Source organism: Eulemur rufifrons, chromosome 16 (assembly GCF_041146395.1).
Source record: "Eulemur rufifrons isolate Redbay chromosome 16, OSU_ERuf_1, whole genome shotgun sequence".
Classification (NCBI taxonomy): Eukaryota; Metazoa; Chordata; class Mammalia; order Primates; family Lemuridae; genus Eulemur; species Eulemur rufifrons.
The window spans coordinates 39,848,491-39,874,819 of record NC_090998.1 but is presented as its reverse complement, the minus strand read 5'-3'; the positions used below and the strand labels follow the sequence as shown (position 1 = coordinate 39,874,819).

Sequence of the window (26,329 nt, the reverse complement as noted above, 5' to 3'; positions counted from 1 at the left end):
ATGGGGAAATTATAAGAACCTGCTGGTTTGGGAAGAGAGGAGGGTTGTCTGGACTACACCAATGTTGACTTTCCAGCTGGACGTCCAGGGAGAAAGTCCAACAGGAGCTGTAACTGGGGAGAAAGGCTACAGAGAGTGGCATTTGGGAGTCTTCATCAAAAAGGTGAAATGGTGCCGTGGCTGTGAAGGGAGGTTGCCATCCATGGGGTCCTCCCTGAGGATACAATCGTGAACAGCAGAAAGTGCTGGCCCTCAAGGAGGGATATAGACCAATAACCAGCAAGAGCAATTCAGTGGGATGGTGCTATGGGAAGGGAAGAGCACAGCACAGCGTGTTACAGGACTACATAGAAGATGTTCCTCACCCAGACATTGGGGTCATGGAAGGATTTTTGGAGGAAAGAACATCTAAAGTGAGACCACAGTGGTGAGCAGGCATTAGCCAGGTGAAGGATGGGCAGAGCAAGAATGTTCCAGCATAGCCACAACATATAAAATGACAGGGAGGCAAGAGAGACACTGGTGCATTTGGGGAGTTAAAAACATATCACTGTGAGGCTGGTATTATAACCATTTCAGAGGAAAAAATGAAACACAAGGATTTAATAACTTATCTGTTATGGTTTCCCGGATGGCCAGAGCTGGAATTCAGGTCTATTTTCCCCTTAGAGATTGTTCTCTTCATTACTCCATCCTGTCCCATGAACGTCTGTAGTGCTCAATGAGTTCCTGTATTATTACATTGAAATTGCAGAGAGATTGTGTAATATTATAAGAGGACTAAGTCTTGAACCTAAGGAATACCTGCATTTACAGAGTAGGAGGAAGAAAAGTAGCAGATGAAGGATGCAGAAAAAGGGCAGTTCAAAGAGAAGTACCCAGAGAGCATAGTATGATGGAAGCCAAAGAAAGAACTATAAGAGGATCAGCATAACAGGGCAAATATGGAGAAAGTGGAAGAGTTGTTTGGACTGTAGATGGCTAACAATGATCTCTTTTAGCCAATAAGAAAGTAAGTTCCAGAGTAGATTACAAAGGATAGAGAAATAAATGAGTGGTTGAAAGGGTGAATGACCCAAAGGACATATTTCACACACAGGCTATGTGGCAGCAACATGGCTGGTTTATTCACCCGGGTGTGAGTGGACTGAGTCCAAAAAGAGAGTCAGCACAGAAGGGGGTTTTGTGAGGGTTTTGTAAATGGGGATAGCCAACCACCTCCCACCTGCCCTGTTCAGTTCTTTGTTTCTGGGCCAAACTCTGGATCAGTATCATTGTTGTGGTCAGGCAGGTGAAGAATTGCTTCCTGCTATGTGCAGTTCACATATGGCACAGGACAGTGGGCAGAACAACTGTTTGTAGTAAATTCTTCAAACAACAAAACTCCTACAACCCCTTTGCCCCAGTCACATCCAGCCTTCTGCTGTGGCGTCCTTATCAGGAGAGCTAGGGAGGGATAGCCTTGTCTCTATCAGGGAGGAAGGGGTAAGGAATGCTGGCTGCAGCTGTCTGTTAGATCTACTAGGCAGAGATAAGTGTCTGCCTCTATTAGGGAGGGAGGGGGAAGGAATGCTGGCTGCAGCTGTCTGTTAGATCTACTAGGCAGAGATAAACATCTGCCTCTATTAGGGAGGGAGGGGGAAGGAATGCTGGTTGCAGGTGTCTGTGAGATCTACAAAGTCTGGGGACTCCCCAGACTCCTAGGGCTATTGTTTTACAAGCCTAAATTTTGCATTAACCACTTTCTGTCGTATACATATTTTTTGGGTTCCCACCTGGAGCAAGCCTAGTGAGGTAGGTAGAGTGAGTGCAGATCACATTTTTAGAAACTGTCATTTTGGGTTACTAGAACAAGTAAGAAGCCAAGCCAATGCTGAGACAGAGGCAGGAAGTTTACTGGGTAGTGATCTTGGGATCAACACTGAGGGAAGAGAAGGAGGCAAGGCTGGGCAGAAGTTGAGCTGCGATGCAGAAGGAAGGCCCAGCCAACCTTCAGAGATGTCCCGGGTTGGGCTAGGAGGGATGAGTTTTTACACCCCCACATAGATCGGTCAATGGATGAGGGCTGCCTGGGGAGGGGACATCACCTGACAGCTGAGGGCTGTCTGGCAGCAGCACTCTCAATCCCAATGGCTGGGGTAATAAGCCTTTCATTCTGAAAGGGGTCCTGGGATGAGCGTTCCAGCATTCCCCACAGGACAGTTTACAGGACTGGCAGAGTCAAGAGAGGAATATTTTAAGGATAGACAAGACTCAACTTTCAAAACAGGTACATAAATATAAACAGAAATATCCTAATTATTATTTGTTGCCCAACAGCCATAACATATAACAAAAGGAATAATACATTTATGAGACATCTCCTATATGTCTGGCCTTTGCTATTAGCACCAAGCGTACAAAGATAAGAATTGCCCTACTGAGAAGGTCAAAATTTAGTGGGAGAAGAAAGCACAAAAACAACAATCACTGCAAGGGACTGTGCTTATGTTATCTGTGTTTGCATCTGTAGCACCCAGCCCATGCTAGGTACATAGTGGGTTCTCAATACAGTCATGCTTCTCAGTCAATGGACTGAATATATGCCGCTGGTGGCTTCCTATTTAAATAAAAGGCACACATGTATATTAACGTCTACACAGAAATGGGCTGGCTGTTGCGACAATGTGGAATTTTAGTGGGTCTCCATTGATAAGATTTTATGAAATAGATAGAGCTAGATTGGAGTGGAAGTGAATTGTTTTAGGTGTCCAAGATGGAGGCAGTATGGTGTAGGAGTTGAGTGCTGGCTCCTGGGTCTAGCACATTTGTGTTCAAAGCTTGACTTTGCCCCTAACTAGCTATTTGTCCTTAGGCAAATTACTGACCCTCTTAAACCTCAAATTCTAATTTGCAAAATGAAGATAATAATCATTCCTGCCTCGTGAGTTTATTGTGAGGATTAATCCATGTTTGTGGAATGTGAAATGCTGTGTTTGGTACATAAGAAGAATTCAGTTAACATCAGTTCCTCTGAGAAGTGGGCACTCAGAAGACAAAAGTGGCGGGTGTGTGTGTTGGGGGAAACAGGTGACTAAAGGAAACAGTGGGGCTATGGTAGAGTCTAATTGTAAAATCCATTCTTATTTTTAGATTTCCTAAGCTCAAATAGGCCTTTCCCTGCAAGACCTCAGTCAGGGGTGATTTTACAGGTGCTTCTATTTTTCCCTGAAGGGGGACCAGCTGCCCCTGCCCCCTACAATGTGCAGAGATAGCTTTGCCTTAGGCAACTCATCTGATGTAGAACAAGGACAGGAGAGAGGTCAGGTTGTAGTGATAAGATTTTCCTGCTTGAGAGAAGCCTGAAGCAAAGAGATCTTCATCGTGAGTCCTGGGCAGAAGATCCCTAGTTCCTTTATCTGACTCAATAATTGTTCTGTATAGGACCCAGCGGTGTTTGCTGGAAGCCTACCTTGCCTAATTTGAATTGACTACTGCTCTTCTTTCTATTCTAAGGTGTTATGTTTTTATGGTACTAAGCAGATTTTCCTTAAAACTACTAGAAAACTGCCTGCCACCTGAAAGCCACAACTGCTTTCTACTCTCCTGTATCTCACCCCACTCCAGTGCCTTGTCTTTTCAGGTTTGCCTTCTAAATCATTTCCCTGAGGCAAATTTTCCCCATTCTTTCAGTTCCCGTCCTCCTAGAATGAGAAATTCTGGGCTTGCCCTGGATTTCTTTCTTGCAGTCTCAGGAAAATACATGTGCACTGTCAGTTGTAGCATTAATTGGTTTCACCTCCTGTCTCAGTGGAGCAGAGTCCTAGTGCACTTGTACCCCTGGTACAAGTGCTTGAACCAGCTTCACTCCATGGGGAGCTGTGAAGGGAAGTCTTACTCTGCCCCTTTTATCCATTGGCACTCACAGGCCCACTTCCTGCTCCTGCTCCTGCCAAATGGGACAGAAACTAAGTCTTATAATAAAAGTTTTTGAACTCAATAAATTGTTAATTAATATCTAGGAATGTCACGGTTCATTGCAGAGCTGAACTTTGAAGGGTTGCCCCAGTTTTCAGTCTTCCTGGCTTGGAGGAATCGCAAGCCTTGGCCTGAACGGAGAGTAATGACAGATACTCAGCAAGTATGCGTGAAGAATTGATCATAAGGGAAGTTTAAGGGTGCAAAGCGAAAGTACATTTCCTAAGGTGAACTGAGTCTGTCTCCGCAAGTGGAGAAGACCCTAATTAACTCTAGAATTCCTCCTTTTATGTTAGTAGTTGATGCTAAAGGTTAACTATAATTACTTAAGACTGTATGCCATGGGCTTTGTGGACTGAATTTTTCCAGATGTCGACACAAGATTATGTTCCAGTCATTCCTTTCTCACATATGTGTGATGGGGAAAATCTCTGTTTAAGGTGTTTTTCTATTTTCTGATTGGGGGTCAGTGTTCCATCGTCTAATCACCCTACACTTTAAGACTGAAATAACTGTTTCCCCTGGTTATTTTTCTGTAACTATTTCCTGCTTATTGGTTTCTTATAGCTGTTTCTTCCCTCTTATTTTTCTGCCCCTATCATTCCATTACCTCTGACCTGTTTCTCTGTCCCTCATGTTAGTGTGGAAAGGCTAGTAGGTGCTCACGGTGAGGGTGTCAGTGAGAGAATTCATAGGATTGATCTTTAATTGTTACTGGGGAAATGGTGGGATTAGGTATTTTTCCGTTATTTTTGCAAGGCCGCCCCTTTCACCTAACAGGAGTGGCAGATATATATGCTTCCCTTTTCATGGGAGGTCAAAGATGAAATTTGATTATGCTTTGGAAGGTGTGGTTTGCCTCTCAAAATTCTTTTTTTTATATATGAAGTAGTAGGGTATCGGGGGTTTGCGACATCCCCAATAAAGATAGGGTCCCCTGGCAGAATGTGTTGCAAGAGATGAAAGAAACAGAGACACAGACATAGAAATAGTATTTAAAAGAGCGGGGAAATCAGGGGACCATCAGCACTCTGGTGCCAAGGTGGCCGTGACTGAAACCCAGCACTTGGTTTTTTTCTCTTTACCATGCTGCAAAATACAATGATTTCATGTGAAAAAATCATGGGATACAATGATCAAAGGTCTCAGGGATTCCCCCCAAAATCACAAAGTGTCCTAGCTAATTTCCTTCTCCTTTCTAGAAGGGAAAATCACATAATTCTTCAGTAGGGACAACCCTTTTGATCAAGGTAAACTAATTTTATCCCAAGCTCAAGCTATGTACATGGATATCAATCTTCTAACTTCAGTAGCTGTGACCCATTTGATCAAGGAACAAAGAAACTACATGCTTTCTACTGGGAGACTGATTTTACATTAACTGAGGCATTGTGGAGAGAAAGGAAGAGAAGGAACTTTGCCCAGTGTTCTAACAATGGAAGCCTTAAGGCCCTCCTCCCAGGCTGACATATGGCAATCTACCTCTACAGCCATGAGAAGTTTTCATGTGAGGCTGCTCCACGGCTTTTCATGCATGAGACCCCTTAGACTCTGAGTTTGGGGCATGCTTTTCTGTACTCCCAGATCGCTGATATATGCCCCCCAACTAGGCAGTTAAGATATGCCCTTCGTTCAGGCTTCTTCTCAGGCAATTCCTTCACCTCCTTTCCTCTCACAGCCTCAGACATAGCATCCCTAAATCCCAGTGGTCTTAATCCCATCAGTAGGGGATTGTTAGAAGGGCTGGTCTATTTCCTTTTTTTTTGTTGTTGTTGCTGTTGTTGAGAGAGTTTCACTCTGTCTCCCTGGGTATAGTGCAGTGGCTTCACTGTAGCTAACCGCAACCTCCAACTGTTGGGCTCAAGAGATCCTCCTGCCTCAGCCTCCTGAGTAGCTAGGACTATAGACGCATGCCGCAGCGTCCCCCTGTGTTTTTTTTCCTGTCTCTTTTTAGTAGAGATGGGGTTCTCCCTCTTGCTCAGGGTAGTGTTGAACTCCTGAGCTCAAGCAATTCTCCTGCCTTGGCCTCCCAGAGTGCTAGGATTATAGGCCTGAGCCACTGCCTCGGGCCGCCTCTTTAAATTCCTTGCTAGTCTTTACTAGCACTGTGCTGCTTAGGGCAGCCAAAGTGCCTGCCCTTATTTAAGAGATGCAGGTGCACCTGTCTTCATTTATAAAGGAGCTGGCACTGGGAAAAATCAAACCAGTTCTGCACCATGGGGAAGAAGCATCTTAAGACGGAGGCAGCTCCACAGTGTGAGCTAAGTAAGTAGCCAGCAGGTATGCAACAGCCCAGGGAAGCTGCCCAGCTGAGCACACCTGGAAGGGTCCCAAGAACTGCTCCAGCCATTTTATTTTTTAATTTTAGCAGAAGTTTCCAAAGGAAAGATTCTGGTCTGGAGGGACTTTGTCAAGCCTTTCTTTCTTTTTCTTTTCTTTTTTTTTTTTTTTTTTGAGATAGAGTCTCACTTTGTTGCCCCTGCTAGGGTGCCATGGCATCAGCCTGGCTCACAGCAACCTCAAACTCCTGGGCTCAAGCAATCATTCTAGCTCAGCCTCCTGAGTAGCTGGGACTACAGGCATGTGCCACCATGCCCGGCTAATTTTTTCTAGATATTTTTAGCTGTCCAGATAATTTCTTTCTATTTTTAGTAGAGACGGGGGTCTGGCTCTTGCTCAGGCTGGTCTCCAACTCCTGACCTCGAGCGATCCTCCCTCCTCGGCCTCCCAGAGTGCTAGGATTACAGGCGTGAGCCACCGTGCCCGGCCTATCAAGCCTTCTGAGGCTACACAGATGCGTTGTAGAGAGAACTAATTTGTGCATTTTCTTTTCTCTCCAGGAGAAATTCTGTATGGAAACTAACCTGCTCCAGGAAGCAGATGATGCTTGGCCCAGTTTTGTTTTTGTATTTGGTTTGATTCTGGTCTCCGAGCTTTTTACTTTGTACTTTATTTGTACACTTCTCTTTGTAGTTCACCCTCCTTTCCTCATGTCTTGGACTCTCTTACTAATTAGTAAAATTTTCTCCTAGCAGTGTTTTACTTGAAGAAAGAAACTTGGTTATCATTAATGCTGTAAACGGTGGTGGTGGTGTCTAAGAATTTTTTGGTAGCTTTAAATGACATTGTAGAAAATGAGGGTGACTTGTCAGACCATTTATTCTCCCCACTTCATCAGTTTGACAGTCATCTTCAAAGCAAAAGTCTCGGGCTGGTTGAGAGGTTGAGGCTGGGGATGGGAGTGGGATTGCTTTTAGCTAGATAGGGATCAAGTCTCAGGAGAAGCGAGGCTGCTAAGTGGAATGGAGGAAAACAATTTACAACTAGGGGCCGGGCGCGGTGGCTCACGCCTGTAATCCTAGCACTCTGGGAGGCCGAGGCGGGTGGATCGCTCGAGATCAGGAGTTCGAGACCAGCCTGAGCAAGAGTGAGACCCTGTCTCTACTAAAAATAGAAAGAAATTATATGGACAACTAAAATATATATATACAAAAAAATTAGCCGGGCATGGTGGCTCATGCCTGTAGTCCCAGCTACTCGGGAGGCTGAGGCAGTAGGATCGCTTAAGCCCAGGAGTTTGAGGTTGCTGTGAGCTAGGCTGACGCCACGGCACTCACTCTACCCGGGCAACAGAGTGAGACTCTGTCTCAAAAAAAAAAAAAAACAACTAGGGCTGTCGTCCAGCTGTAGGACAGTTAAGGCGGTCGAACTGGCTACACTAGCTAATGTTTCGCGGTTCCTCCCAGGTGTGGGGTGCTCTTGGTGGGGCAGCAGATTATGATGTGGCTCTGGGGGCGACAGGAAATAGTCCTGCCAGGTGGCTATACTTTACAGGGAGGAGCTGTACCTTGTAGAGTCCAGTCTCCAGAAGAAAAGGGCTTGTGAGTACCTGACCTGAGGACTCCACGAACTATGGCAGGATTTTTATCTGTCCCCACGCTACCCGCGGGTGGGAGCTGCAAAAATCCCTGTTCTGTGTGGGTGGGACCAGTGCAAGCAGTAGCCCTCGGGGATGCAGCCTAGGCACAGACACCTGCCCCCGCTTGACCTTTGTGTGGGCGGAGCCTCGTGTCGGTCGGCTGGCCAATCGCATAGCGGCGGCGGGGAATCCAGCCAATAGGACTGTGCGGCTGCTGACCTGTCGGCCAATCGCAGGGAGGGCAGAGGGTTGGCCAGTTTGGCCCTGGCTCCTGAGATTTGTAGCTGCCGGCCCGGGGCCATAGGGCGCCAGGAGGGTGGGGGCTCCATGGCTACCTTGGGGCAGGCTCCTGGCCTGGCGTGGGGCTTAAAGGCGAGGTGTGGTCAGCGAGAGCCTAAGGCACGCGGCGCACGGGGCGCTGGGTCCAGGGGACGGATGAAGCCAGATTATTTGAAGGAAGCCTGAGAGGAGGGCGCCGGAGTGCCGGGTGTGAGGAGAGAACTTCGGTGGTCACTGGGGCCTCACCCCTTCCCCGCTGCGGCCTAGGACAAATGGCCCAACTGGCGCGCTGGACATGATGGCGCGTCGGGACCCACGATCCAGGGTGGGCTGACTTGCTTCAACAGCACTGAAGAGGCCGACGGGCACAGGGCAAGGTCTCTAGCTGCCGCCTTATCACTGGAGCCCTGGGGCCCCGGCTGCTCCCTGGGGCCTCTCGCCCCGACTTAAACCAAAACACTCCTTTAGTCCTGCGGACGCGCATGGATCGGAGCGCCTTCCTTGTGAAGGGCCTCTACAGGCGGCTAGGTAGTGTGTGTAGATTGGTTTTAGGGCTGTTTGTGCAGCTCTCAGGGCCCCTCTGGATTCCAGGGTTCAGGAGAAGGGTATTTCTGGAGGGGCATATTACACATAAGTGGCCTGGATGCCTCTCCAGCTGTTAGGAGTGATATGTCCTTTTTAAAGCCTTTGCTTTTGATATTATGCCTTTGTATTCTTTTTTCCTTTTAGCTTCCTCCAAATTCCCGACCTTATATATCAGACTGTTTCAAAGAGCTTCATTAGGGGAGAAGTTGAGGAACTTGGTCTTGAGTTTCCTGTGTGTAAAATGACGATATTCTCATGTTGTCCATGCTTTCAAAGGGGTCTTATGAAGTTAAAGGCATGTGACATCTCTCTGAAGTGGAAAGCGAAAGCAAAAATTATATGGAAGGAGAGCTCCCAGGCGAGATAGGCTTCTGGAAACTTTTGCTGGCACAATTTTAGTGAATGTTGGTGAAGATAGGAGAAAGCTGTGTTTCCCTTGACTTCTGTGGAGTCTGAAGCATGACCACTTTGCATCACTTCTTGGCTGTGTCAACCTTTGAGCGAGTTACTTACAAGTTACCCTTTGTTCTTTCGTTCCACATACTTAAAATGGGGATTGATAATATCAATCTTATAGGATTGTTGGTCAGTATTAGTTAAGACACATAAAGTTTTTAGAACAGTTCCTGGTATGTAGGAGTTTTTGTTATTACATGTGCCTTCTTTCCCCTTAAAGTTTCTAACCTAAAGAATTCTGACCTTATTATTTATTCTTTGCTCAGAATCCCATGACCTGTTGCCAGTGAACTCTTTGGCCTGTGCTTGCTTTCTTTTCTTTCTTTTTTTTTTTTTTGAGACAGAGTCTCACTCTGTTACCCTGGCTAAAGTGCCGTGGTGTCAGCCTAGCTCACAGCGACCTCAAACTCCTGGGCTCAAGCAATCCTCCTGCCTCAACCTCCCGAGTAGCTGGGACTACAGGCATATGCCACCATGCCCGGCTAATTTTTTCTATATATATATTTTAGTTGTCCATATAATTTCTTTCTATTTTCAGTAGAGACGGGATCTCGCTCTTGCTCAGGCTGGTCTCGAACTATTGAGCTGAAACAATCCACTCATCTAGGCCTCCCAGAGTGCTAGGATTATAGGCATGAGCCACTGCACCCGGCCAGGCTTGTGCTTTCCATCCACATCATTACCTTTGATCTGAGGGTATGGTGTAATTTACATGTGACTAGAGGCTTTTTCTGTTGGGTGTTTGTTTTATTAAATAAGGTTGGAAATTATCATTTTACTAAGTCATTTACTGTGATAACCGTGTTGGCTAAATGAAACCTGAGAACTTTGGCTCTTTATTTTTTTCACTGGACTATATTTCATTCACAGTCTTGCTTGTCTTGGGCAGTTTCTTTTGGACCCAATCCCAAAAGGCCATGATTGCAGCATACTTGGTTTCTCATGTTTCCAGAAAGGCTGTGGGACTCAGGAGGGGAATTTCTGGGTAGCCTGGCAGCATTTCTTGTTAAGGAATGGGGAAGGTTCATATAAAGCTAATCTTACTTTACTGTTAGGAAATCAGCAGTGGTCCTTGGATTCCTCTACAGCACTACTAAGCAGCTTTGGTTCAGTTTTGACTCACTCAAGTTTAGAGAATGGAATCTACAAAGTAAGATCTTTTCTGTTTGACTTTCAGTGCTAAGAGTTTGGGTGGGTGCTGTTGAATCAAAGACATCTTTTTTCTCTGCCTCCTCACCATGCAGGTAAATACAAATGTCTGCTGACAGATTTATGCCGTTTCTATGGGCTTAAAACCCCCTTTCATATTCTCTTGGTGCTATCTGGGAGACCCCAGTGGAAGACTGTTTTGTCTTCTAATTCTCCCCTTCAAGGAAACTGCTATGTGTACACTTAGCATTATTAAGAACTAATCACAAATGAGAAACATTGAGTTTATGAAAAAGAACACTGCTTACTGCAGCAGCTTGCTGGCCAGATTTGGCTGAAGTGCAGATGGTGTAAGTTTAGTTATTTAGCTTTGGAATAAGACAGTTTAATGCTGCTTTAGGGTTAAAGTTTACTGTTGGCTTGGTAAGAATGATGAATAGTGTTTTGAAATCTTTCTATTTGTGTTTGAATAAGGAGACAAGGGAATGACACTCAAAGGGTTGAATGTGTTTGGGGCAAAAAGGGAAGGCTGCTGCCCTAATATTGTCATCATTATGTCTGGGTCTCTGTGATTTGAATAAAATATTTTGGAAAAGAAGCCAGGGGCATTTGAATGAGCAGAGTATAAGGAGTTAGAAGACGTAGACCATGGCCAGGCAGAGTGGCTCTCACTTGTAGTCCCAGCTACTTGTGTGGGAGGATCACTAGAGGTCAGGAGTTTCCCCTGTCTTCAAAACAAAAAATATTAATTGGCCTCCGGAAACACAAAGAAGAGCTCTCCAGGTATCACAGGGAATATTCTGGATAAAGTGAATCAACATATATGTATTATAAAGTATATTTTAATGAAATCAGAATGGAATATAAAACAATTGGCCAGGAATGATAAAAATATATTTATTATGTAACTTCTCTTTCACTTTCAATTTAAGGTCAGAGAAAGTTATATTTTCTAGTGTAAGGACCAAAGTTTCCGCTAAAGACATAGGTAGGGAAATTAGTGTTCTCAGTCTTGTTCTTGTACTGTTGCTGGCAGGTCATTTTGTGTGGGGTTTTTGTTTGTTTGTGTTTCATCTCTAATAATCTGGTGTCTGTTAAAACTAGGTAACAAAAGGAGAAGGCTACAAGTGAATTATTAAAAGTTTAGTAGGTTCTAAAGACCAGGAAGAGGCTTGTACGAGGATGGAGAATCATAGTATCTTGTAGTATGTGTTATTTGTCTCCATATAATCTTTCTTTGCTTTGAAAAAAGAAACTGAGGAAAATATGTATTTAAAATTAAAGTCAGTCTACATTTGGGGGCCAATATCTGTCATTAGAATAAATGGGTTTCATATAATCTAATAATAATCATTCTTCATGTTGCCAGAAAAAAGCTTCTTTGGGGGGCAGGGGGCAGAGTGTCTCTCTATTGCCTGGCTGAAGTGTCATGGCATCAGCATGGCTCACAGCAGTCTCGAACTCCTGACCTAAAGTGATCCTCTTACCTCGGCTTCCCAGAGTGCTAGGATTACAGGCATGAGCCACCACGCCTGCCCTTAATGAAAGGTTTAATGCATAGCCAAAATAATCTGATTAGCTGAGATGATCTTTTTCTTTGTAGAAAGGTATATTTAACATTCCACACTGAAATGTATTTGTCATGGGGTCTCACTTCTGAGTTAGGTACAGGACAATAAAGGAGCCAGTTAATCTCTAGCGAAGATCAGTGATTAGAAGAGGGGAAGTTCTGGTCTCTGGTCTCACCTAGTCATTTACAGAAAAAGAACAATGAGGAAGAGAGTTAACGTATAAGCAAAATTGCAAACATGCTATGTAACTCAGTTTCCCAGGCTTAACTTACCCCTTTGCATCATAAATTTAGAGGGTCCTGAAATTTTATTTTCTCTTAGGGTCCCAGATCTGATTTATGGTTTCTAATTTATTGTAGGTTAAGATAACCTGGCATATTAGAATTATATGTAAGACAAAAGTAAGAAGGCCTTGGGGAGTGCAAAGGGGCTGTGCTATGATTGCAATCCAAGGGAGTGCTAGTACTCTGAGTGGTCAGACATACACATCCCATTGAGTGAGGTGCTATCAGCGCTGGCTGAAAGAGGGGTTGGGTTTAGCCAGTGTTATTGGGGTCTGGTGTTTGGCCATCTGGTGGCTTAAAACGTGACAGGAGAGGCTTGGCTGGTTGTCCATTGTAATATAATATTTGACATTAGTGACTCTAGAGAGGAAAGATAGTGTTTTCCAAATTAGGAGGTGGTGGTATATTATATACGTTACAAGACAGGTGTAAACCTAAAAACCCCTTTCAGATCTGAATTCTGTAATTCTATAAGGTAGGTATAAAATATGTTGGTATAGAGAGATTTACCGAAAAAAGAAAGTAGAGGGTTGATCAGATAGGAGCAACATAAGGGACAAGAGTGGAAAAAAGACTAGATTTAAGCAGGGAAAGGTGGTTAAGAGAGGCTTCATCACTTTTTCAGTAAGATAGTTATTGGGATTTAATAGGGGGAGAAAATCAATAAATACTACCTGGTCCTTCCCCTTCTAAATTTGGAATGAACTGGTAAGTAGTTTCCATAATAAGTAGATAGAAATGTTAAAAATTGGCCTTATTGGTGAGGCTGACTGGAGAATATGCCATAAATCTGTGGCCAAATGGGCTTGCTAATATGTCCCCCTCCCCCCAATTAAATTTAGCAGACGCTGGACATCTGAGAACCCCACCCTCACCCTGACGCCCTGCAAGTTACTTGTTGTAGGACCTAGAGAAGTGCTGGCATCCCACAGACCTAATCCTGCTGGTGCTTTGGCTCCCCTTGAGATCCCAGGAGGGGCTGGGTCATGGGTGATTAGTTTCTTTTCCTGCTTGTCAGAGGGTTGGAGAATGAGGACTGGAACATTGTAAATGAAGTCTTTCCTTAGGAAAATTTGAGGCTGCGAAGTAGTGGCCCTCCATTACCAGTATGCTGGTATGGTGCTTTTCCCCACCCTTTCCAAAAGGTTGGTCCATGGGCTTAAATTCTTAGAGCAAAGATAGTTATAGATCTCTGTCCTTAAAATCTTATAAAATTTGGGGAAAACAGTCTGGTTTCAGACATTTGGGGTAATCTGGAGGCAAAGGCAGAGATTGGGTAATTGCCTAGCAGCCTCTCTGTGGACGCTTACCAAAAAGTATTTGCCTGTCCCACTATAATACCTTGCTTCAATTTGGGTTTGAAGTCTTGCCAGCAAAAATGTGACTAAGACTTTTCTGTTTTTGTTAAATATCTCTTAATAATGTTCTGAAAACTAATTATTTTCAAGGTTATCTAATTCAGTAGAAGAATTATTCTTTTCACATAGTAAGGGTTCAGTCATACAGAGTAACAAAATGCTGGTTCTGAACTTGTTAGTGTGTTCTTGCTAATTCTCCCTCCCTTTTCTCCTTTCCAGAATCCTATTCGAAGAACTCGGACACTCAGGTATCCAACATGGTGTTGGGTCCTGAACAGAAGATGTCAGATGGTAATTTACAGCTTTGTGTTGTTTAATTTTTATTTGGAATTAGGCTTATGTCAGAACCAGAAATGTACAGTATTTTGCCTCTCGTCATCTATTCCAATAACTGTATTCAGCAGTCACCGTCTTGTGACTTAGAGTATAAATGAGAATGGATTTGTAACCACAGAGACCTGCCTTCATACCTTATTTCCAATTGTGAGTTGAGCTAAGATTAGCTACAAGTTTGGTTTCTATAGAAGTAATCTTGCAAAGGCAGTAGTATTCCCAGACCTGGCATGATAACCTCTGGAGTGCTTTGGCTGCTGGTGGCACTTCCTGGTGTTTCAGGTGTGTGTGGAACAGTAGAATACCAGAAGGGTGCCTTATACTGCATTTGACTGGAGCTTCTTGAGGGTTTTGACTATGTCTTCCTAAATCTGAGCTTCCCCTTAGGAATTTCTGTTCCTATTCTGTAAATTTCCTCATCAATTCAGGGCCACTTAATTAAGGTGATGTGGGTCTGTTCCCTATAGAAAGAAAGCCCTTGCTTTTCTAATGGGAGGTTATAAGAATTTATTAGAAATACAGAGATTAGGCCGGGCGTGGTGGCTCACGCCTGTAATCCTAGCACTCTGGGAGGCTGAGGCAGGAGGATTGCTCGAGGTCAGGAGTCTGAGATCAACCTAAGGAAGAGCAAGGCCCCGTCTCTACTAAAAATAGAAAAAAATTATCTCGACAACTATAAATATATATAGAAAAAATTAGCCAAGCACGGTGGCTCATGCCTGTAGTCTGAGCTACTTGGAAGGCTGAGGCAGAAGGATTGCTTGAGCCCAGGAGTTTGAGGTTGCTGTGAGCTATGCTGACGCCACAACACTCTAGTCCGAGCAACAGATCGAAACTCTGTCTCAAAAAAAACAATACAGAGATTAGAACATTGTGATGCAAAATAGCCATTTGATGGCTGCAGGAAACTGGGCTTTATATATTTCTGGTGGATTATCCCTTTTCTCCCAGACCTTCCCCCTCCCTGCATTTAAGATTAGCTACAAATGCAGAACTTGGGGAAACAATGATGTCAGTCTGAGATGAGCCCCGGTATCACAAGGGTGCTGGCAGCCCGTGACCAGCAGCCACTTCACTGCAAGGCGCAGTCAGGGTGCAAAGGGTTCCTGCTTGGTGGTTTCCCTGCAGCTTTAAATTAGCCTGAACTGTGGCAGGATTTTGCAACTTGCACATTTTTTGAGAAGCCTGACGGAGGTATAGTGTCCAAGGATGATTCTTTGAGTACATCCCACCAAATAATGGGGGTGGGGTGTGCATTCCACCGGACAGACCTAGTTCTTTTCTTTTAAAAGTTAGGATTTTGGGTTACCAGTGGGGCTGGTGTGGGAATGTCATATTTTGAGCCCTAGATATCAGTGTTTTTAGAGGAAAATGGAATGGTTCTAAAAATTACCAAGTAAGAATACAAGTGAGGAAGTAGAAAAACCAATGTGAAATTAGTTTTAAAACTGATCTAGGCCGGGCGCGGTGGCTCACGCCTGTAATCCTAGCACTCTGGGAGGCCGAGGTGGGCGGATCGTTTGAGCTCAGGAGTTCGAGACCAGCCTGAGCAAGAGCGAGACCCCATCTCTACTAAAAATAGAAAGAAATTATATGGACAGCTAAAAAATATATATATAGAAAAAATTAGCCGGGCATGGTGGCGCATGCCTGTAGTCCCAGCTACTCGGGAGGCTGAGACAGGAGGATCGCTTGAGCCCAGGAGTTTGAGGTTGCTGTGAGCTAGGCTGACGCCACAGCACTCACTCTAGCCTGGGCAACAGAGTGAGACTCTGTCTCAAAAAAAAAAAAAAAAAAAAAAAACCTGATCTAGAGCTGAGTGACTGGAGGAGAGGGGTGAGAGGGAACTTTATTCGTGTAGGCTTTTTGTAATTCTTGACACGTGAATGCATTACCAAAAAGTATATTTAAAAATATAGATAAGACTGGGTACAGTGGCTCATGACTGTAATGCTAGGAGGCAAGGTGGGAGGATCGCATGAGGTCAGAAGTTTGAGACCAGCCTGAGCAACATAGCGAGACCCTGTCTCTACAAAAACAATTTTTTTAAATGAGCTGGACATAGCAGCGAGCATCTGTAGTCCTGGCTACTTTGGATGCTGAGGCAGGAGGATCACTTGAGTCCAGGAGTCTTAGGTTGCAGTGAGCTACAATGATGCCACTGCACTCTAGCCTGGGTAACAGAGCGAGACCCTGTCTCAATAAAGAAAAAGGGCCGGGCGTGTTGGCTCACGCCTGTAATCCTAGCACTCTGGGAGGCTGAGAGAGGTGGATCTTTAGAGCTCAGGAGTTCGAGACCAGCCTGAGCAAGAGCAAGACCCCCGTCTCTACTAAAAATAGAAAAATTATATGGACAACTAAAAATATATATATATAAAGTTAGCTGGGCATGGTGGCGCATGCCTGTAGTCCCAGCTAGTCGGGAGGCTGAGGCAGAAGGATCGCTTGAGCCCAGGATTTTGAGGTTGCTGTGAGCTAGGCTGATGCCACGGCACTCTAGCCTGGGCAACAGAGTGAGACTCTGTGTCAAAAAAACAAAAAAGAAAAAGAAAAATGATAAAAATAAACTATTAAAAATAAATTGAGTTAAAGTCAGATTGATCTCTTATGCATTTAGGTATTAAAAATTTAATTCCAGTATTTTGAGGATGAGTTGTTAGTGTATTTTGTTCATTCTTATTAATTTCTTCTCAAATATTTTAATTCAGGCAATGCTTCTGGAGACCATAGGGACACTGCCAGTCTTGGTGCCTTCAACCCTGCCTACAGTAACTCCTCTCTTCCACAGTCTACCGAGCACTCAGAGGAGCCCTTTGACACCTACTTTAATGAGAAGATCGCCATTCCTGAGGAGGAGGTTGGTAAAGAGTCCTTAGCAGTGAATGCTATTATTTGGGAAAGCCTATGAATGAAAGATCTGCCGGATGACTGAAACTCCATAACCTCAGGTCTAATTTTGGTAGACATTGTCCTGTAATCAAAATAAATCGAAACTGTTAAGGAAAATGAAGGCCTTGAAAATAGTTGCCAGGTGGCACTAATGAGCATTTTTTGATCAGGAAAATATGAATTTTGTGTTTCTTTTTTATGATGGTGGGTCTGTCCTGTTTGGGAAGTGGTTGGTTACAGAGCTACTGATATTGTTACTCTGGTTTTAGAATGAGAGGCTGATGGAAAGAGCAGGTAAGGGACTGGCTCTGACTTGGACAGAGAAGTGGCCAGCTTATTGACAAAAAGTACATTGGATTGAAGTGAAACTTGGGCACACATGTCATCCAGTATCTTAAATCCTTTGTTCTTGTAAAACTGATATTGTTGCTTCATATGTGAGAACAGATAAATTAGATCATTAGTTTCAAAGTGATATTTAGTTTAATCTCTTTTCCTTTTTTGTTCAGTACTCCTGTTTTAGCTTTCATAAACTCTGGGCTTTCACGGGACCGGGCTTTCTTATGAGCATCGCTTTCCTGGATCCGGGTAACATTGAAGCCGATTTGCAGTCTGGAGCAGTGGCTGGATTTCAGGTGAACAATTAGTCCTACCCCTGTCCTTATAAACACACAATATACCCTCACATCCGTGTTGGATAGCAGCCTCAGGGGCTACATGCAGATGCTTCATTGGCTGTGACACTTAGGTGTAAAGTACTCCCCATCCGGTCTTTTATTTTATCCACATAGTTTCCTTGATCAAAGGAGAAACTGCAAATGGGAGAAACAGGCTCAGAAAAGCAGAAGGTGACCTAGCAGATCATGTGCAAAACCTGATGTAGAACTCAGAGCATTTGATTCCTGACGTGGGCTTTTCCCTCATTTATAGTGTTTCCTATTCATGTGGTCAAACAGACAAAGAAACCCAGGTGTCTAATGAGTGTAATGGGGGGATTTTGTTCTTCTTAGTTGCTCTGGGTCCTGCTGTTGGCCACCATCGTGGGGCTGCTGCTCCAGGGGCTCGCAATTAGACTGGGAGTGGTCACTGGGCTGCATCTTGCTCAAGTGTGTCACCGTCAGTATCCCAAGGTGAGCAATGTACTATTCTGTCTGTCTCTCACCCATATCATAGGAATCTGTGTCTGGCATATGTGCTGGCCCCACTATATACTGAGACAGTGGAGGGCTGGGGGCTTGTCACCCTGAAGAATGAGAGATCCAAGGGAAATTCTATAATTTTTCTTACTACCAAGCCATGTTTTTTCCCTTGTTTAAAATCAAACTTGAGGCTGGGCGCGGTGGCTCACGCCTGTAATCCTAGCACTCTGGGAGGCCGAGGTGGGCGGATCGTTTGAGCTCAGGAGTTCGAGACCAGCCTGAGCAAGAGGGAGACCCCATCTCTACTAACAATAGAAAGAAATTATATGGACAGCTAAAAATATATATAGAAAAAATTAGCCGGGCATAGTGGCGCATGCCTGTAGTCCCAGCTACTCGGGAGGCTGAGACAGGAGGATCGCTTGAGCCCAGGAGTTTGAGGTTGCTGTGAGCTAGGCTGACGCCACGGCACTCACTCTAGCCTGGGCAACAGAGTGAGACTCTGTCTCAGAAAAAAAAAAAAAATAAAAAATAAAATCAAACTTGAGATTCACTTTTTCCCCAGAACGTTTCCTTAGAAAAATTCTGTTTGAGTAAACGTTTCCATTCACTCTACCTCCTGGCATCTAGCAGTGCCCAGCCCGTGGGGGACTGGGGTACTCTGTCCAACCACTTTATTCATACCTCTATGTCGCTTCATCAGTTTACATTATATATGTATCTCTTCTTTTTTGTTTGACTTTGCCATCACTTTGAAAAAGGTAAATTTTTTTCCTTTTCTTACAAAGTATATACAAAGTATAAGGATCTTTGGATTTGCTAATAATTATTTTTCAATTTATCCTCACAGTGGGGATTATACTATCCTCTGTAACTTGCTTCTGGACATTATGGGACTTTTTTACTGTCGCCTAAGACAGGAATGAGCCCTACATCTGGAAGACATTTTTAACTGACCTTCGTCTTTAGATAAGATACTGATCTGCCTCTTTTTTTATTTTTTATTTTTCTTTTTGAGACAGAGTCTCACTTTGTTGCCCAGGCTAGAGTGAGTACTGTGGCGGCAGCCTAGCTCACAGCAATCTCAAACTCCTGAGCTCAAGTGATCCTCCTGCCTCAGCCTCCTGAGTAGCTGGTACTACAGGCATGTACCACCATGCCTGGCTAATATTTTCTATATATTTTTAGTTGTCCAGCTAATTTCTTTCTATTTTTAGTAGAGACATGGTCTTGCTCTTGCTCAGGCTGGTCTCAAACTGCTGACCTCAAGCCATCTTCCCGCCTTGGCCTCCCAGAGTGCTAGGATTATAGGCATGAGCCACCGCGCCTGGCCTGATCTTCCTCTTGTTTGTCCTCAATATTTAATCTCCTTTCCTGGCTGTGAGTGAAAGGTATCTTTATCTGCTTTTCAAAAAAAAAAAAACCTTGATAATTTATAATTTCCTTTAGTTTCTCTTTCTGCATGCATGCTAATAGTTGTTTTGTTGTGACAAGATATTTTTTGGACAGTAGGTATCTGGGGGTGTTTTTTCTGGCTTCAGTGAGCCAGCATAACTAAATCTGTCTTTCAGCTTGATGGTTTGGCCTGATTAGTTACCTACTTTGTTATATGTCACCCATTTCCAACAATTTCATCCTGAGTCCTTTTGCATATCTGTTCTTTCTCACTTGCTTGCGTACTGTTATTACATTAAAAATGAGCCCAACCTTTTCATGTTTGATTTGTGTCCTCAGCTATGCTCAGTGTAGATTTTTTCTCTTGCAGTCAGTTCCTAGTCTCTCTTGATCCCTATTTTAGCATCCTTATTCTCTCCCAAAACTTTGAGGATTGTTTTTAGGCAGGAAACTAAGTAGAAATTAATGAATGGAAGTCCCATTCATTTCTTGAGTGGAAAGGAAAGAGAAAAAGGTAAGATCAGATCAAGATCTATGACCTGATGCATAGATTCTGCCACATGGAAGCCCACTTTCCATCTCCAGTTGGGAACCACAGTGCAGTGATGGGCTGAGTAGAGCCAAGGTCTGGTACCTCATCTCTAGTCTGGAGACTTACAATGGACTGCTTATGGGTCAATGTTAAAATATGAATTCCAGAATATGGGGGAGTTTCTGAGAAAGGATTAGCACAGTGACTCAACCTGTAAGCCCCGAGCTTTGGGAGGCCGAGGGGGAGGATTGCTTTGGGCCAGGAGTTTTAGACCAGGCTGGGCAACATAGGAAGACCCCATCTCTACAAAAAAATTTAAAAATTAGCAGGTTGTGGTGGTGCTTGCCTGTAGTCCTAGCTATTTCAGAGGCTGCAGTAGGAGGATGGCTTGAACCCAGGAGTTTGAGGCTGCAGTGAGCACAGTCTGTGTGCCATTGTACTCCACCCTGGGCAACAGACTGAGACCTTGTGTCTAAAAGAACCATGTCTTTCTACTGTTTGGTGTTTAGGTCCCACGAATCATCCTATGGCTGATGGTGGAGTTGGCTATTATTGGCTCAGATATGCAAGAAGTCATTGGCTCAGCCATTGCCATCAATCTTCTGTCTTTAGGAAGGTAAGAGGATTTTCCTCTAGAAAGTAATCCATGTTTCAAAGCAAAGGTGAAAACAAAAACCCAATTTGTTTTTTTTTTTTTTTGAGACAGAGTCTCGCTTTGTTGCCCGGGCTGGAGTGAGTGCCATGGCGTCAGCCTAGCTCACAGCAACCTCAAACTCCTGGGCTTAAGTGATCCTACTGCCTCAGCCTCCCAGGTAGCTGGGACTACAGGCATGGGCCACCATGCCCGGCTAATTTTTTCTCTATATATTTTAATTGGCCAGATAATTTCTTTCTATTTATAGTAGAGACGGGGGTCTCCCTCTTGCTCAGGCTGGTCTTAAACTCCTGACCTTGAGCGATCCACCCACCTTGGCCTTCCAGAGCGCTAGGATTACAGGCGTGAGCCACCACGCCCGGCCTCCAATTTGTTTTTAATTTTCAAAATTCAACTCAATTATTATTTCTTCTGTGGAAGCTTTCTGGAGCTACCTTCGTCTCCCTCAGAACACGTAGGCTCTACATCTTTCATTCCCCTGGTGTGTTATACATAACTCTCTTATAGAGTGTGCAGTATTTTGTATAATAATTGTTTGTTTGTTATTGTTTCCTGTTAGTTAGTGAGCTCCTTGAGGGTAACACCCATACTTTTCAGCTTTGTATCCTAAATATCTGACATAGTAGACTCTCAAAGTTTGAATGAATGTAATCAAGTTGGTGCTGTTATCTTAAACTACCCAAGGTCTGGCTTTCTACCACTGTCCCTTCTCCCCTAAGTCCTGGCTTTTCAAAGTCTTCTGTATCTAGAGAGCTGGTGGGAAGAAAGTGCTTTTCAGTGTTTCCTTTCTTTTCATTGCTGTCCATTTCTTGTCTCTGACCTAGGGTTCCTCTGTGGGGTGGAGTCCTCATCACCATTGCAGATACCTTTAGCTTTCTCTGTTTGGACAAATATGGTAAGGAGAGTGGGAATGGCGGGGTCAAAGGAGCTGCTTTATCTCATGTGGCTGATGGGGCAGTCTGCCTTCTGTGAGCTGACTGCTGCATTGTCTCCTTTAGGCTTGCGGAAGCTAGAAGCATTTTTTGGCTTTCTCATCACTGTTATGGCCCTCACATTTGGATATGAGGCAAGTGTTACAGGTTATTCATTAGTTTTATAACATGTGGGTTTTTAATTTTTTTTAGTCTTTTATTACAAAAGACAATACTAGTGCTAGGATGATTTAATTGTATGACATATATCAATAAAAAGTCAGTTCCGTCCTGGGCCAATTTTGAAGGAACATGATTTATAACAAAGGTTAGTGTGCAGAAAGGCCTGTAGGTATTACTAAGTTAAAAATGACTAGACTTCCTAGGGCTTTCCAGACTAGACTTCCTAGTCCCACGTTCGCCATCCTGACAATAGAACAGCTTGGAGAGGTTTAGGGAAGGAGTTGTAGGATGTTTCTTGGCTGTTACTTAGAGGAGTTCTGTTTTTGCTCATTCTGGTTTATATTAATTGCAGCTTGAACTTTCCCTGTATTAAAAGAGTTGAACTATAGGGGATATACTGGATATTTCATGGTTTGTATCCCAACCCAGGAACCCCTAAGAATCAGTACCATTATTTGCAGTATTAGCACTTTCTATGTCCAGTTGTTATAACTGATTTCTGCTTATTGGCCTGGATGAGCTTTTAAAAAAATCTAATCTATGAGTAGATTATGCATCTCGTCCAAAGGCTTCCAAGAGAAATGCTAAGCCAGGGAAAAGTATGTATGAGAAGTATTTATGATTGAGACTGAGTACACACTAGTGGAAACATCAAGTGATTTTTTTAGATGAACATAGGTGAACAGAAGCAGGATAAGTAGAGATAAGCGAGAATTGTTTCTGTGTCTTGGGTCTGTCTCACAGGAATTGCTGTGAAGCTAATAACAGTAATCTCCTTAGCCATTTCATTTCTTTTGAATATCAATTACATTCTATACACATCTGTTTTGTGTATCTAAAATATGATGTAAAATATCTCAATACTCCAGTCCTAGATTCTTTGACACCCAGTAGGAAGTCCCTTATGTTGCTTGGTTCTTTGATGATTCTGTATTCCTCATTATCGTAGGTAGTTGCAGAAGAAGACGTTGCTGCGTGTTACCTAGTACTATGTTACTCCCCCAGTTTCATGTCCAGGGAAGGCTAATGGTTATTCTGTTGGCACGTAGTATGTTACAGTGAAACCCAGCCAGAGCCAGGTACTGAAGGGCATGTTCGTGCCATCCTGTTCAGGCTGTCACACCCCACAGATCGGGCAGGCTGTGGGCATCGTGGGAGCTGTCATCATGCCACACAACGTGTACCTGCATTCTGCCTTAGTCAAGGTGAGCAAGGCCCTTATGTCAGTGTCCCCCTATATAGTTAATAGAATGTTTTTGTTTAACTTCAAGGGACACAAAGTTAGTTTATAACTATTAGAGCTCTGAAGAAGCAAGTTATTTTCCAAACCTGGACATTTATAACCTCTACATGCTTGGACTTGGACTCAGTTTTTATCCCCAAATTGACCAGACATTATTGGCCCCACAGAGAAGGTGGGACTAAAGTTCTTAAAAGGTCTGAAGGCGCACCGAGCCTCTTGTGTTTAAATTTCAAAAGCACGAGTGGCCTTGTGGAGGTCAGGAGTATAAGAGTCCAACCAGTCTTACGTAATAATTTGCTGGGAGATTTCAGAAGCCTTTAAAATTAGGATCATACACCCGTAGGACTAAAATAAGGTGTTTGTAGGTCAGTGGTCCTTCCAGCCACAATAACTGAGAACTCTGTAGTCACTTAGTCACTGTTCTCTATTTGGGGGTGTGCAATGCCATCAAAGAGCATGAAGTTCTTAATTACTCCGTGAACTAGGATGTAGGTGAGTGTTGGATCTCTCACATTTCATCTGGTGAATTATTTACCCTCCGAATCTCTCAGTTGACTCCAACTCCTGAAATGCTACAAGGAAATTTGCTCCAACAGGTCAAAAAATAACTACTGCTGTTATCTCTCTAGTCTAGACAGGTAAACCGGAATGATAAACAGGAAGTTCGAGAAGCCAATAAGTACTTTTTCATTGAATCCTGCATTGCTGTCTTTATTTCCTTCATCATCAATGTCTTTGTTATGTCAGTCTTTGCTGAAGCATTTTTTGAGAAAACCAACGAGCAGGTGGTGAGTAACCAGGGTCATGGGTGGTAGTGAATGTGAGGGTAAAGTGGAGACTGGAACATGGTAGGAAAATGCAATGACACGGAGCCGGGGGGAAATAGATCTCTAGCCTCCCTGCTGTCCTCTAAAGTCACTGTGTACCAGTCAGACTGTTCAATCTTGGAGCTGATCAAATCTAGGCCCATCTTTCTCAGCTTTTGATAGGGAGGAGTCAACAAATAGAAAACAGAAACTGGGAGTAAGACAGATTTTGGTGTTTTTTTTGTTTGTTTGTTTTTTTTTAATAGAGGCAGAGCTTGCTCTGTCGTCTAGGATGGAGTGCAGTGGCATCATCATAGCTCACTGTAACCTCAAACTTCTGGGCTGAAGCGATCCTCCTTCCTTAGCCACCCAAGTAGTTGGGACCATAGACATGTGCCACCCTACCCAGCTAATTTTTTTAAGTTATTTTTTGTAGAGAAAGGGTCTTGCTCTGTTGCCTGGGCTGGTCTGAAACTCCTGGCCTCAAGCAGTCCTCCTCCCTTACCCTCCCAAAGTGCTGGGATTGCAGGCAAGAGCCATTACACCTGGGCTATTTTGTCGTTTTGATTTCTGTATCCTCTTTTTTTTTTAAGAGGGGGGAAGTGAGGTTCAGTTTCCTTTTTTTTTTTTTTTTTTTTTTGAGACTGAGTCTCACTCTGTCACCCTGGGTAGAGTGCAGTGGCATCATCGTAGTCACTGCAACTTCAAACTCCTGGGATCAAGTGATCCTCTTGCCTCAGTCTCCAGAGTAGCTGGGACTACAGGTGCATGCCATGACACCCAGGTAATTTTTCTATTTTCAATAGAGACAGGGTCTTACTCTTGGCTAGGGCTGTTTTCAAACTCCTGAACTCAAGCAGACCCTCCTGCTTCATCCTCCCAGAGTGCTAGAATTGCATGCATGAGCCACTATCCTCTGTATCATCTTGATTTCTAATTGCCTATGTAGTTTTGATCACCATTTGTCTCTCATCCAAAGGACCTCTGACTCCTGTCTGCTTTGACTAAGGGCTCTCTACCTGGGTGTTCTCTCATGTTTGAAGCCTTCTTAGGAGCCTTTCCTCATGTCCTCATTTACAATGCCCCAGCATTTATGTATTACCATGCAGATTCTTAACTCAGAAAAGATTTTTGATGACCTAGGGATGTAGAAAGATTATGGAGGAAGACTCCAAGTTATATTGCTGACAGTCTCTGTCCCCATCACAGCCTGTATCCAGCATTTTCCCTGCAGCCTACCTCTCATGGGTGACTGGGTATGATCTGTAGGAGAGCTCTTATCTGGTCCTGGCTTCTAAAACTAAAGTTGCTCTTGAACTGCTTTGGGTTCTAGGTTGAAGTCTGTCAAAATAGCAGCAGTCCCCATGCTGGCGTCTTTCCTAACGATAACTCAACACTGGCTGTAAACATCTACAAAGGGGTAAACATGTTCAGATTTGTGATCTTTGCTTCTGAATCAATATTCCTCTCCTATTATCTGTTTTTATCTGTGAGTTTGCTTCAGATCTGAGAATATCTCCCCTGGGGTGTCATTTATTTCTGAAGTCAAGATGCCGGACAAGCATTTTGGATTACATGGGAGGGAATAGAGGATCAGTTGAAAAGATGAATGGTACACCAGCATTTCTGAAACTCATGCTGATAGCATAGTGTTCCACAGGATGTTAATTGGGGTGCCTAAAGAAGTGTTCTTAGTAAAGTGTTCGTTACTGGGCTCTCTCATTCCCTTTATGCTGCTTATATTGTGATCCTCCAAGAGTAGAATATGTAGTACACCGGATTTCCTAGATTTCTTTGAACTTTCCCTGCCCTCCTATTACCATTTTCCAGCATAATGTGTTAAGGAATATAATTTGGGAAGCGTGGTGTGGTGTAGACCACTTTTTTTTGTAATACTTAAAACAGAGGAAATGAAGGCTTCAGAAGCTTGGGAAAGAGAAAGGGACTAGGCTGAGGAATAAGGCGCATCTAGTAAAGTTTAGATTGAAAGCCTTTAGAATGAGGTCAGCACTTGAGCCGAGCTTCTGGGACAGGGCCAGGCACAGCCCTTGGTGTAGGTGGTGCATAGCAAAGAAGAGGGAGAAATGCCACAGAGAAATGCTGTTTTGAGACTTGTCTAAATAGATTATTGACATAAACATATCTTTCTTCCTTGTCTCTCCCAGGGTATCGTGCTGGGATGTTACTTTGGGCCTGCTGCACTGTACATCTGGGCAGTGGGCATCCTAGCTGCAGGACAGAGCTCCACCATGACAGGAACCTACTCTGGCCAGTTTGTCATGGAGGTACGTGTGGTATGGACTAGAGAGACACAGCCCTTTCTGTCACTTCTTAATCCCATGATTCTGAGGTCTATCCTGAACCTCCCTAACCTTTCTCTGTTCTTTGTTACAGACATTAATCCTGCTCTGTATTTTCTTCCAGGGATTCCTGAACCTAAAATGGTCACGCTTTGCCCGAGTGATTCTGACCCGCTCTATTGCCATCATTCCCACCCTGCTTGTTGCTGTCTTCCAAGATGTAGAGCATCTAACAGGGATGAATGATTTCCTGAACGTTCTGCAGAGCTTACAGGTGAGGAGGGAGCTGGGGCAACTCACATCCCATTTAGTCAGGCAGCATTATTTACTGCCCTTGGGTACTAAGCCTAGTGCTGGGTGCTGGGGGGAAATTGAGAGGAAGAAA

At 43.9% G+C, this 26,329-nt stretch overlaps 1 protein-coding gene across 1 annotated transcript in view; it reads left to right on the top strand.

Annotated features, from left to right (window-relative positions):
- Nucleotides 1-6,173: 6,173 nt before the first annotated feature.
- The window catches only part of LOC138396956 (natural resistance-associated macrophage protein 2-like), a 32,962-nt gene continuing 12,806 nt past the window's right edge, over nt 6,174-26,329 (top strand). Inside the window, exons 1-13 of the mRNA XM_069490770.1 lie at nt 6,174-6,222; nt 13,778-13,849; nt 16,600-16,748; nt 17,290-17,415; nt 17,791-17,910; nt 20,356-20,462; nt 21,326-21,396; nt 21,500-21,567; nt 22,645-22,800; nt 23,468-23,626; nt 24,978-25,064; nt 25,810-25,929; nt 26,069-26,218. Of these exons, the coding sequence (XP_069346871.1) occupies nt 6,174-6,222; nt 13,778-13,849; nt 16,600-16,748; nt 17,290-17,415; nt 17,791-17,910; nt 20,356-20,462; nt 21,326-21,396; nt 21,500-21,567; nt 22,645-22,800; nt 23,468-23,626; nt 24,978-25,064; nt 25,810-25,929; nt 26,069-26,218 (1,434 nt within the window). The remainder of the gene's footprint in view (nt 6,223-13,777; nt 13,850-16,599; nt 16,749-17,289; nt 17,416-17,790; nt 17,911-20,355; nt 20,463-21,325; nt 21,397-21,499; nt 21,568-22,644; nt 22,801-23,467; nt 23,627-24,977; nt 25,065-25,809; nt 25,930-26,068; nt 26,219-26,329) is intronic.